The 13521-nt window shown below is 41.7% G+C and overlaps 1 protein-coding gene across 2 annotated transcripts; it reads right to left on the bottom strand.

Moving 5' to 3' along the window:
- Positions 1-146: 146 nt before the first annotated feature.
- On the bottom strand, positions 147-12264 carry mertka (c-mer proto-oncogene tyrosine kinase a). 2 transcript variants are annotated; one of them, XM_037464995.2, is made up of 19 exons: positions 11985-12264; positions 10864-11179; positions 10688-10788; positions 10433-10603; positions 7270-7356; positions 7051-7166; positions 6781-6970; positions 5898-6043; positions 4618-4753; positions 3975-4125; positions 3328-3407; positions 3136-3231; positions 2964-3044; positions 2786-2878; positions 2556-2674; positions 2342-2451; positions 2068-2227; positions 1439-1575; positions 147-874 (listed from the first exon to the last, which is right to left on the bottom strand). In XM_037464995.2, the coding sequence occupies exons 1-19, from the start codon at positions 12073-12075 to the stop codon at positions 424-426; spliced, it is 2832 nt and encodes a 943-aa protein (XP_037320892.2). In that variant the 5' UTR covers positions 12076-12264; the 3' UTR covers positions 147-423. The 2 variants fall into 2 exon arrangements, with proteins under 2 accessions (XP_037320892.2, XP_037320891.2); XM_037464994.2 differs by having other exon boundaries at positions 3319-3407.
- Positions 12265-13521: the final 1257 nt, after the last annotated feature.

Consider the following 13521-nt stretch of genomic DNA (forward strand, 5'->3'; position numbering starts at 1 on the left):
GCATATTTTCCCCATTGTTGTAACTGAAACTTATTATTTTTAATACATTTACTTTTAGATAGTATTGGCAATGTGAAGGAATCGGTTATTCTTGGAATAATCTAAGGAGTCTTGAAGAAAATCGTTTATTTCTCTACTTTCTTAACAAATCTGTATATTTCTATATTTACAGTGGAACACAAACTCCAATACAGTAAACAATTTCACAGTTGAGTATATCTTAAGCTTATGGAACATGCAGGAACATGTTGGATCTTGACACACACACAGAAAACACTCGTAACACTAAGATGTAAGCTGGCACAAAGTGTTTATCATCAGGAAATGTCAAGGTGCCAAGGTTGCAGTGCACTGAGGCGTACTGTTGAGTACTGCAAACCATGGTGATACTGATTACCGTTTTGACCTGCTGTGTACCAATCGTTAGAGCAGGAAAGAGTTGTCCCTTGAGCTGTGATCCATAGCCGTCGAATCCGTCATCGTGTCTTCATTTGCTTGACTAAAAGCACCACTCGACAGAAGAGGAGTGTTCACTGTAGAAGACCTCAGGGAAGCATCAGAGGACATCACCACCACATAACGGTTATCGTCCTCATCGTCCTCGTCCTCCAGGCTCCCGTGAATGTCCGCAATGACCACTGCATTTTCTGCTGCCTGATGGCTGCAGGAAGGTGAGGAGTTCAATCTAGGATGTTGTGCAGATGCCTCTCCATTCAGGTCCTCCTCGGGAAAGCTGGTGTTGATATAGATGATGTCGTCCTTGCTGAAAGACTCCGGCAGCTTTTCTGTGAGCTTTTCTAACATTTCTCGCAGTTGGGGAAAGGAGGGACGGTCGAGCGGATCGACCCTCCAGCAGCTGTACATGAGCTCATACCTAGACGCAGGGAAAGAGAGGAAAATGCTTATTTACTTTTTGTAAAATCCAACAACATCTTTCCAAGTTCTAAATTCTGTTTCTAGTTTTCACTAAACGTGTCAGTGTTGAGAAAAGCAGGCCAGTTTTAAACCCTTTGGGGAAAAATATTGTTTTCTAGACTGGATGTGTGCAAGATTGCGGTTTAAAAAAATGTTATACATCCGTATTTCAAATAGAAAAAAATTAAAAACGCATTTGCAGAAAAAACGTTATGCAACGTTGAAAATAACGGGGATTAATATTAGGAGTTTTTATAGTGGGACACTTATCTCCAACCCATCAAAAGCTTGGATTGTAACTACAAATAATTATTAAAAGATTTTTTTTTTTTTTTTGTGAAGAAGGTCATTACGTCAATCATTGTCAATTTGTCAAGATTCCCAATTTTATTCCTCAAAATTACCCTTATTCCTGCAAAGTTTAGATTAAACAGTTTAACTTCCTTGGTTTATCTTTGCTTTGATATGGGCACCTCCACACAACCAGTACTAGATACTTGTTTCAAGAGGGGGCAACACTCACAGCTCATCCAAACAGTCTGCTGGCTGCTTCAGTCGGTGTCCTTCAAGAAGGTAGTCGTAAATTTCATGGTTCTGGATGCCGGGGTACGGCGTCATGCCTCGTGTAGCGATCTCCCACATGGTAACGCCAAATGCCCACTGCACAACGCAGAATATCAACTTCAGATTCAGATTACTTATTATTTATCATGTGATCTAGAAATACCATTAAACTCTCAAAATGTGATAACTACATTTGTTTTTGCAGTACACTAAATCTTTTTTATGCATTCAGTTTCTATTTTCACTTCCAATTTTCATACTAAACAGATTTGTTTTGTATGTTACAATATAAAACGCAAACATTTTTTGAACACATACATACGGAATACAGCTTTTTGATCCTAAAATTACCACAATTAATAAATAGTGCAAGACAAGACAACACTTTCAGGAAGGCTGAGAATTAAGATCTGCGTACATTCACTATACATTCTGCTGTGTGCAGACCTCAGACTTCTGGCATTGAAATACATCTGAAGTGAAACAGCCACTGATGCGCAAAACAGAGAGTGTAGGCGAGGGGTTAGTTCTTGTTTTGGTGGAAGTTACTGCAAGAACGTGCTCCAAGGAGCATATGTAGGTACTTACCACATCACTCTTTATCGTAAAAACTCTGTCTGCCAGACTCTCTACTGCAATCCATTTTACAGGCATTTTGGCTATTCTTCCCTGCCTGTAATAATCTCCACTGTAGATCTTCTTCGATAGACCAAAGTCTGCTACACACACAGTCATGTCATCCCGCAGCCTGTACGACAAATAGGGTATGAAATAAAGAAATAAGCCAACCACTCGTTTTAACCAAATCTTGGCTTTAATATAAAAGCACATGTTAAAAGAAAAGTTTTAATCTTCAGCTTACATGCAGTTGCGAGCCGCAAGGTCACGATGCAGAAAGTTCCGGCCGCTGAGATACTCCATACCCAAAGCAATGTCGACCATGAACTTCAGAAGCGTCTGAGTGGGCAAGAACTGTGTGAAAAACAGACAAAACAAATAACAATTATAGGTTTAGTCTTTTGAGAATAACAGATTACATGAGTTGGAATGTATTCTGTGTTTGGCAGGATTCTCACAGCTGGACTCTCTGCCAGGCGTGAGCGCAGCAGGAAGCTATGGAGATCGCCGTGCGACATGTATGGCAGGATGACCATCGGCTTGGGAAAGTGTCCTGCGCCTACTTCCATGCACACACCTAACGTATACAAGTCAATACACAGAAAGATTATAAGGACGGGCAAGTCGAAATGGAGCAGGTAACAGAGTAGTGGGATTCCACAATACTTCTAAGATGTGTCACACGCACCGAGCAATTTGATGACATTAAGATGATTAAAATCTTTCATGCAGGCCGCCTCATTCAGGAATTCTTCAATCTCCCTTTGAGAGAAGCTGTCCACTGTTTGAATAAAGAGCATGAAGAGTAAGAACTGTCCACCTGTTTACATATGACCAAAGGGTGTTTTTTATTGACAGATACTCACGTTTCATTGTCTTTACAGCAACTTTCTCCAATGTTCCATCTGGTTGTCTCAAACGTCCCTCCATCACAGAGCCAAATTCACCTGATTAAATCAGAAGCACTTCATGCTCTGCACTGTGTGTGTGTTTATCTGTATCGACCCAGACATAATGGCTGCACAAGTGCCCACTCACCCTCTCCAAGGACCTTTCCTATGGTGAGCATATTCCTCAAGACCATCACGTCCTGAAGCTTGGCCTGGAGTTCCTCACTAACACCAAGGTTCACAACTGCAGACAGGACCCACTCAAGTCACGCATGGACAACATAAATCTCTGCATACATGTCAATTTCCACAATATCATTGAAGAACATACATGTGATACCTATGGCTGATCGATTGTAGGACCTCTGGGTGTTGTACTGCACGAAGGGCTGCTGCTTTTCTTCACGTTCAAACAACCGCCTGCAGGGGGGGGCGGGGGAAGAAAAAAAGAGAAACCTCTAAACAGTGAGCTTATCCTCTCACTGATGTCCTGACAGCTGTAATCATGCACACACAGACTGAGATTCATCTGAAGAAATAATAATAATAATAATAGAAGAAATAGTCCTCAGAGTTGCTGCTTTTGAATCTACATACTGTTTTCTCATTGTTTTGGCAGCATCTGACACATTCTCATCCATATCCTGAGTGGCAATACTGAGTCACAGACTTCATAATAATTCATTTCAGAGAATTAGCAGCTGTCTGCTGTCCCTTTGTCCAGCTGCACAGGACTGTAATACAGTACTCAGGTGCACACAGCGGTGATTAAGAGGAAGCAAAGGCTGTTTATTAACAGAGACCGGAAGTGTTCAGGTTTGAGTCTCACAACATCGTTCTGTCTAATCAATTGTCTTTTTTAGTCAAACCATGTGGACAAATGCCTGACAAATAAGGTTATCTAGCAACTTCAAAGTTTAGACACTTGGGTTGGTGAGGTTGGTCATTAAACCCACATGGTGTTTACAAAGAAGATTGTCAGCATACCCAAGCCAAGATGTAGAAGTCCTGTTGTGGAAATAGATGGCCCCAAAGAGGATAAGCAGCAGGAGACCTATGCTGCACACCACGGCCAGCACAACAGAGAAAGAGTCTGGAGCCCCGGGGCCGGGGATGGACGATGGGGGTACCGCTGATTCTGAGATACCAAGAAGAAATGTTATGCATGATCACATTTTGGGAAGATAACTATTCAGCCAATGTGATATCCGGTGTTACAATGTCTCAGCTCCGTTTTTTTGTTGGTTTACAGCAAACTTTAATTATAAACTTGTGCTTGCCACAGTTTATTTTTTGCAAAAATCCAAAATCAAATGGAAAAATCCCAATGGCTTTTTGTCAAGACAATCAATGTGATGCCAACGCCTGATATGGCAAAACAAAAAAGTGTTATCCAGTTTCCAAACAATACTTTGTTTAAAAAGTCCAAGATAGTCCAAGATCCTGCCTGATAAACTTATCACTCGATCGAAGACTTGAACTGTAACTAAGACAATAGTCTGGATGTTAGTGGCCCTGTGAGGCATGCAGAAACAGCATTGAGCTAATTGCTAAAAATCCTTTCACAATGACAATATTGGTTATAATTGTTCAGCTGACCCTGATAAGGTAAATCTAGAGAGCAGCTTACTGTCCGCTGGCACAAACAGCCAGACTCGTGGGCTGACCATGCCGCTCCCAGCCTGCGTGCACGCGGCCACCTCCACACTGTAGGTTGTGTTGAATTCCTGCACATCTACAAAGACCACGGTGTTGTAACTGTGGATCTGAAATCACAGAATAACAACAGAGGACATTTTAAAGGTTAACCATCATTTTTGTGCAGTTTGGAATCATAATCAGTTTTATTGGCCTTGTAAACTGATATTTAGTTGTACAGTAAGGTAAAGTCTAAGGAATTTCAACTGAGGGAGAACATCATTCTCCATTTTCACTGCATGTAATTTCCCTTCTCTCCCAATTTCTTCTTTTATCTCAATTTATCTGTGAGGAAAAAAAATAATGAATACTGGACATTATCATATATGATGAAACTGCCTCGTAAAAAAGGGAAGGAGAAGAACACTCTGGAATCAACATGTGACAGAGGCAGGGGTGTATTTCACAATACCACATAGTGGTGTTCCCTTTCTTTACCAATGTGCTGACGGACAGACTGGGAACACTGAACCCATGATTTATGGTGGAGTCATTAGTTAATGTGTGTGGCACCAAAAAGAGGGCAGCATGTGCTTAAACTACAACTGCACATCCGCAACAAATGTTGAGATTCAACATCAACTTCGAAGGAAAATGACGGCACCAAAACTTCCACCATGAAAAACTATAAGAAAGAAATTGTTATTTCTCCAACTTCCGGTGGTTCCAGGGCAGGTGGGTATTATGATTAAGCTGCATTTCCTCACATTAACAGTCACTGCTAGTAAATACAAAGGTAATATGACATCACCAACTGACTGGACAATGCCTGATGATATTTGGACCTAAAGTAAACATCCCATTGTATTCATAATTCATTCACTCTAAGATGACTCAAAGCCACACAGTTTTTACACCAACAGCCCTCTTTAGCGACTACATAGACAGAGAGGAAGGGGAAACATACGCTTGTACCAGGGGACAGTAATGCAGGATAGAAGAGCTTCCCCTCACTAAAAGCATCGTGGAATTAGGAAACGGACTAATGATGTAAAAAATAATTGTTATTAAAATAAACAGAGGATTTATCAAAAAAAAAAATGAACTTCACGTATTTTTCATTCGAGAGAGGAGTGGAAAAACTATTGATCAGAGTGAAACAGGGAAGCTTACGTCACATATTTCAAAGAGTCATTCTTCTTATATTTGGCAAAAATGAGTCCTTTGAGAACTATAAAGAAAACATCACAGGTACAAACAAGAAAGAAATACCTTGTTCTCCTTTTCGCCATGTCTGACAATGACATCATAGCCACTCAGGATGCCATTTATCTTATCATCTGGAGGAGGCTTCCACCTGATCACCAGCCAAGACTCATTCAGCTGTGCAGTGACGTTTCGGGGATAAACTGATGGAACTGATAATGTGACAAGAAATGGGATACAGAAGGATTGAGACACGGTCAAGAGTATTTAAAAGAAATCATGAAACTAACATCAAAATAGCGACCTATAATCCAAAAATGGAAAAGAGAAAGTAAGTCTGGCCCTCTATTTAAATCTTTGATTACAGTTTGGAATGTGGTCACTTCCTGGCTGGCGTATCAAATCTTTCAACTAAAATGTCCTCTATGGTGGCTTAAGGAAGGAAGTTGAAAACAGCTCCACCCAGGAGCAACGTTTTGTTTTCACAATGAGACCGTTCCTATTTCCTATGTGACCTTTCAGGCAAAACAACACAGATTTCAGTGGATAGGACATTTTTTCTGAAGGGGACTAAACAGTAGTTATGTAAATTCCGTAAATTCCAGTCGTTACATGCTACTACATCAGGGAGGCTTACATTAAGCACATTTTGGATGGGAAAGTAGACTAATTACAGTGTAGAGTTCCTCAATCCCAAACAGAAACCGCTATGATGAGAAGCACAACACAGAGGTTCTTTTAAAATAAGCATTATGGTTGTTGCAGAAAGTAAAGTCTGAGCCTTGTGAACTGACAGAAGCTGGTTCCTGTGCTCGAATGGATGGAATTCGGTTTTTGGTTCAGTTTCCCATGTTGTGGGCGGCTGCATCCCAAATCATCTGGCGTACCATTAACTGTCAACAAGATTAAACCCGTAAATTGTTCCATTGTTCCTGGAGTAGTAACACACCTCCCTCTGTGGTGTTGCTCTGGATCCACGTGGTGACCGGAGAAGCTCCCACCTCGTTGCTGCACGAAACGCTCACGTTGTACCACGTCATCGCCTGCAGCCCGGGGACTTCACACCGAAATGGCGGCACTGTGGCATTAATGAACCTGGTGGTCATCACTTCTCCTTTCCTCCGGCTCACCTCCTTCACCTTGGATGCAACAAGGAAAGTGTGACCATCGATGGGAAGAGATTTCGCGACAGCGCTGTTTGTGCAGATGCAGGACTTACCCTGATGTGGCACTTAGTTAGTGGAGAGAAACCATCATGTCCGGGGCTCCAGCTCAGCAGTAACTTATTGGGTTGCCTCTCCATCACAGCAACATCAGATACAGGCCCGGGAAGCACTGCAAAACAGTTTTTAAAATCCTTAACATAATGGAATATGGGCAGCGTCCAGAGCATGGAAACGTTGTGACTAACAGCCCCCCTAAAAATACCTAGTTTTACCTTTGATGTTGATATTTGCTTCTCTGGAAGTGGTGACACCCTTTGAGTTGTGAGCTTCACAACTGAATTGAGTGTACTTGTCCACACCTGCAATTGAGACATTTTAAAACACAATAATAACGCCGACAGTGTATAAAAATGAAACAATCAATCTTCAAGGCCAAGATAGAGCTCAATATTTTGATAATGGTGTTTTATTCACTTCGATACTTCATACGAAACAAAGAGCCTCACTGTTTCCGGGTGTTTTTTGTATAAAACTTCTTGAGGTATAAATCCTGAATAACAAGGCAGCCAGAAACCATCTGGCGCTTTTTTAGAACAAACAGAAATGTCTTTTGTATGTCAACGGCCAATCTTGGGCAAAAGTGCAATGTCAGCCCTGATAGAGAAGCTCGGATGAAATCTGATACAAAAAAACACATTTGGGAATGACTCATTCCTTTATTTTACCTCGAATGCTGACACAGTAGCACCTCATGCAGTAAGCTCAGAATGAGCCTCTACAGTGTGATGTACTGTTGTATGAGTGCTCTTGCTAGGTACCCTTTCCCGGACCCACAATTACTATCTGTCAACAGCCACAGATCTGCCCGATTACAATAGAACTGGACAAGCGGCTAAATAATGTCCCTTTTGTGCTCTGTTTTCCAGCCTCTCTCTCTCTCAGAATCCTTTCCACAAAGCTCATCACAAAGCAGCCTGTGAGAGATGACTGGAACCAATTCGGGATGTTTGGTTTCCAATCTGCAGAATTTTACGTCCCCTTAAGGTTGCTTCATTTCTGCTCGGAGGAACCAAGGGTCAAGAGTGCTTCCCCTTTTGCACAAAGACTGACTGCAGTCTGCCTGTTTGCACGAGGATGGAGTCCCACTTGAAATACGTCTTTGAAACCCCGTAAATTCAATTTGGTATCACATGGATCAAAAACAGAGAGAAATGTGCAAATACATCAGCGCAGCTCCAGCCGAGACGTGTAGAGGTTATTACCAAATGCCTCATTTCAAACTAATGGTTGTTAGAATGTGGGCCCTGAGCAGGTTTGTAGACCAAAATGACATTGGTCATTTTTATCAATTTTACATAACAGCAAAGGGACGACAACAAAAACACAAATTTAGTAAATGTAAAACTATTTACTTTAAAGTGAAGTTCCCAAAAGAAATCTGTCTTTTGAATCAATTCAGCAGTAACTATCGGGTTGAAACACTGTCTGTCCTCAAAAATGTCAGCTCGTGGCTCATTTTAAGGAAAAATGTGTTTAAATCATAGCATTTTTGGGGAAATGAGTAAAGGTCAAGCACCACTTTCACTGTACATGGCATGGAAATTGAAATTGAAAAAACAACAACTGCATAATCTGTAAAGGAAACATCACATATTATGGAGAAAAGCACTCCATTTTTACTGAGGTGCCTATTTCTTCCATTTTGCTGCAATACTTTTCAGAATAGAGTCCTACTACACTGTCAGGTTACAATTCCTCCCATGACTCTTTCTAGTTGTTATTGCACTACATCACATCTGGTTTAACAGTATAGTTCTTCTTCTCAAAATATGTGAATATTTAATATGTGGATAAGCAGCCTGTCATCAAGGGTTATTTCTTAAGGCATAATGCCCCCAATACTCAATTTGAATGATGAGAGCATGCTAACAACCATGCTGGACTTCACATCACTCTAATAGCATCCGGGGCTGCAAGCTGTTGTGCAAAACAGGGGCCGAGGGTCATAGCATTCACGAGGTCTGGAAAAGTGGGTTTACACTATTCTGTTGTGCCAATATTTGATCCTGCAAAGACCTTTGGCAGCACGCAGCCTGCCAGCCTCTGCGTCCAGCCCCTCCCTGCTGGGTAGTGTGGGTCGTCCTGTGAATGATGTCTTTGTCCCCGGAGCCAACCCCCGAACAGACTCCCTATGCAGCCCCCCCCCGCCCAATACTCTTACTGCCGAGGCCCTCGCACATGCTGGACCAAAGCACAGCGCTAACCCTTTAACCCCTCCGCTTTGGGCTGACTACAGCAGCCTGCGGCGCACCGAAAATGAAGGGTTAGAGTAAACGAAACAGAATGGTTTTGGTTCTCATAACAAGTGTTTTGTTTTTTAAAGACGGCAGCTGAGGGAATAAAGGTAAAGTCCAAGTTGAAAAGAAAGTTACACAATTCAACAAAATTCCATGCATATGTTGCTACAGTCTAGAAATGATATTCATTAAAAATAGCCCTAGTTGCCTATATCACAGAGAGTAATACATCAAACTTCTTCTCTAACTTTCGAAAAAGTAAATGAGCACATTTCCAAAAATGTCAAACTAAGGCTTCAATTATATAGCAAGTGATGCATTTCCACTGATTGGTTATTCTCTGCTTGTTAAATTTTCTTCAGCATACACCTAACAAAAAGCTCTCACGAATGACCGCGGTTCACTATTCGGCAAAGCTGCAGGTGACACGGACTGTGGTGATGAGTCTCATCGCAGTAAGCAGGTTATAGATGCTGAGGCAGCAGAGACGAGGAAGAATAGAAACCACGTACATGGTGACACGACCCGAGAACGACCTGCACCACATTCTTATGTCCTTTTGAACGTTCTCACATTTAATCACATTAGCAAGTTAAACAAAGCGAAACTAATGCATTGATTTGATAAGCTGTAACTTGTGAGCTCCTTATATGTGTGGTTTTCCTTTTATGTAACCAGATCTACGATTCTTATAATATGTTAGTTAGTTAGTTCTTCGTTGCACACTTAGTTTTTTCATTAAAATGCGTTGGAAAAATAACTCTTTTGGTGGGAAATTCTGTCAGCAGCAAGGTACATCCACAAAGCAAAGGTTTTTACAACATTACACTCTGATAGCCTCATGAAACAGACTTTATAGGAACGCTTTTTAATTTAACAAATATAGTTCAGAGGAAATTTCCAGAACATTTCCAACTCAACAAAATATGAACCATAGGTTATGTTTTCTGTCTGATTTGAGGTGTCACTCAGATGTAACATGATTTGTATTCTGATCTTTCACTGGTGTTAGAAGAACATAAAGAAATTCTCTTTAGAGGCTACCTCAACAGGAACAGGTTACAAGATTGAAGGAGATCAGCCGTTATTAAGGAGATCAATCCCTTTGAAACACAGACTTTGTGGTTGCTTGTCTCACCTGACACAGAGAAGGTGCTGTTGGAGTTATGAAAGTCTCGGAAAAGTAATCCATTGTGGAGCCAGCGGATTTGAACGGGGTCTGGAGGTCCGACCGCGTCACACGACAATGTGAAAGGTGTGTTTCTTGTTACATTTCTGTCCTCCGGTTGATCGATAAATGTCGGCAGACCTAAGGACCGATTAAAGACGTGTGATGAAAAATGTGGACGCCCCGAAAAAAAGCATCCGATTTCGGCACAATGTGGAAACTCACCTTCCACCTCAAGTGTGATGGGCTGAGACTCCACCATTGTGGTGCTGATGCTCAGTCTGCAGCTGTAGGCGCCGGCATCCCCTCGCTGCACATGGCTGATGCTGTAATACAGTACCCAAAGATTAACCTGTGTAATCAGACCATCGCACTGCGTTTCACCTCCGTGTGCTACCTACCTGACGGTGGACAGGAGCGTTATGACCCCGTCCGTGACGGTCTGCAGCTCATTGGTGACCACCTGTGTGTTGGTCGCCAGGTCCGCGCCGTTCTTAACCCAGAGGATGGTGGGCTCGAGCCTGGCATCTGGGATGTCGATGGAGCAGTTGAATTTTGCCTCATGGCCCTCAGACAGCTGGATAGAGTCAGTGGTGGGCTTAAAATGCAGCCGCCGCAGCTGGTCCGGGCTCAGATAAACCCTGGAAATGCGGGCCGGTATCACCACAGGATCAGAAGTCCTGGTGAGACGGTGCACCGCCCCCCTGAAATGCTGAGCTGTTTACAGACACAGTTCTACATCAGCACAATGTTTTACCTGCATGGGCATTTATCACCACAAAATACTCACAAAACCAACAATAGTAACGTTGACACATAGTTGTAGAGTTGCATCATATTTAAATTTCTTAATAGATCATGTGTCGTTTATTTTTTTTAAATAATCAATGAATCATTATAAAGCTTTCGATAATTGTCAAATAGCGGTGTTATACACAATAATGGTATAAGATGACATGCAGAGTAAAGCATTTGAAAAAATGAATTTTGTGTGATGAGTACATTATCAACACGTGTGGTATATTAAAAAAACCTTTAATGAAATAGTAAAAAAGAACATCTGTTCATTTAAGGTCATCAATCAATCCACCAAATAAAAATATATATACAATAAATATAGACTCTTGGAAAATGGCTAGACAATGGAATAAAGTCAAAAACAAATATAATATAATAATATTTGAATTTTTTTTTCATTAGTGTTTTTCAAAAGTTTGTCTCTTTAATAAAGTGGTATTTTGAAGGTGTAATTCTGTCACAATTCCAGTTCACAAACGAATAAGCCACCGTGTTCCCACGGAAAGAAGCGACCGTATTCATTTGGTGAAACTACCTCAGGAATGTGCCTGAACGTCTTCAAAGCCCGCGGAGACATCTACAAAGAACAGCTTTAAAGGCCGATTTAATGAGCATTTAAATGTGTTCCAGCTGAGGAGAGGACTCTTCTCTGCTGCTGCACATTCGGTCGAGTTTCAGGCGTAAAGTTGGTGCAGGAAAACCTGCGAGGAGGTAAACAACTCACCGCTGACCGGACTCCCGCTGACCACAACGACGGCTATGGTCCACGCAGAGAGAAACACTCCAGACCAGCGTGGAGTTGACCTCTTCGCCATGACCAGTCTGAGCTGCCTTGCTGCTGTTTTCTGTCCCCGCGGAGCACGTCTTTTACTTCAGGAGGACTGCGCGGGACGTCCAACATCACAACTCCGAGCAAGCTAGCGTTTACCCGAGGTCACATCCAGCTGGGGAGGGGAAAACAAGTGAACTTTCCCCCACGTCACAGGAGGGATCCCACGAAGGCGGGACTGAATGAATGCACCGAAATGCTGAAGACTACCAAAAGAAATGCGATGGAGCTACAGACACTCAACAAAACTATTTACTTCTTTTTTTTATTTTCTTGCATTTTGCAAATTTTATTAAAATGTTCTCTTTCTTAAAGATTCGGCTCCTTACAAACATCAGCGTAGTATCTTACAACATGCATTATATACAGGTTTATAGGCTATAACAACACATAGATTGGCATAAAAGTGCATTTTATCTTCAATAATATGTGGACACAAACGTTAGAAGAAAAAGCCTAAAACGTGGTGGTATACTGTTGTCTGCCCAACACCTCCACCTGGTGGTCAATTACTGTTAAGCATTGCTGTCGTACATGACCTTTTCTTAATTTCAATACATTCATCCAATCTCATCCACGCCCAACCTCAGAATAAAGCAAACAATCCATCTTGATAATAGTATTAAGGGTTTTGAGATGAACTGACACAGGCAGCCATTACTATTTTTAAAAAGCACACAAAGATAAAGTAAACCATATTTCTGTTTGACTAAACAATCTCCTCACAAGGTCCATTTAGCGGTTATTCTGTTGCTTTCAGTTCTATTGCTGTGCCCAGTTATCATGTATTCATACTTTTCAGTGTATTCAAATATACTTCAAGGACGTCTTGTAAATTTAAATAATCCATTTAAGTGATTGAAGATTTAGTTTTTGCAGAGGGACGACAAAACATTCCAGGGCCAATGTACAGTACCAGTCCAAAGTTTAGACACGCCTTCTCATTCAAAGTGTCCTGTAGTAGCTGATCTGTAGCTTCCTTCTAAAGGTTTTTATTTGTTTTTTATTTGTTAATTACATATGCCACCGTATATCAGAAATATGTTAAACACAATAGATCCCTGAGGTACAACAATTCCCTCCATGGAATGCTTCCTCCATTTGTCCAACTGTCCCTTTAAAGGCCTAAAATGTTGTTTTCAGGTGACCTCTCTCTTCTTTTGCAGGTTATGATCCTGTTTTGGTATGTCATCCTAATTCCTGGGCGGTATCCTTTACGATCGGACCCCCGGTTGCTCTTTGCAGCATTTCAGCTGCAGCGGGCCCTCCTGCCTCCACCATCGGCGCACGGTGCTCATGAGCTGACAAACGTCCTTTCCCCGAAAGCTTTGGTGAAGAGGGCGTAATGGAAGGGTTTGGCACACAAGTTAATGGAAAGGAAGATGTCCAGCAGAATCTGGGAGCTAGTAACTGTGATGAGGGGAACCTTGAA

The sequence above is a fragment of the Pungitius pungitius genome, chromosome 13 (genome assembly GCF_949316345.1).
Source record: "Pungitius pungitius chromosome 13, fPunPun2.1, whole genome shotgun sequence".
Classification (NCBI taxonomy): domain Eukaryota; kingdom Metazoa; phylum Chordata; class Actinopteri; order Perciformes; family Gasterosteidae; genus Pungitius; species Pungitius pungitius.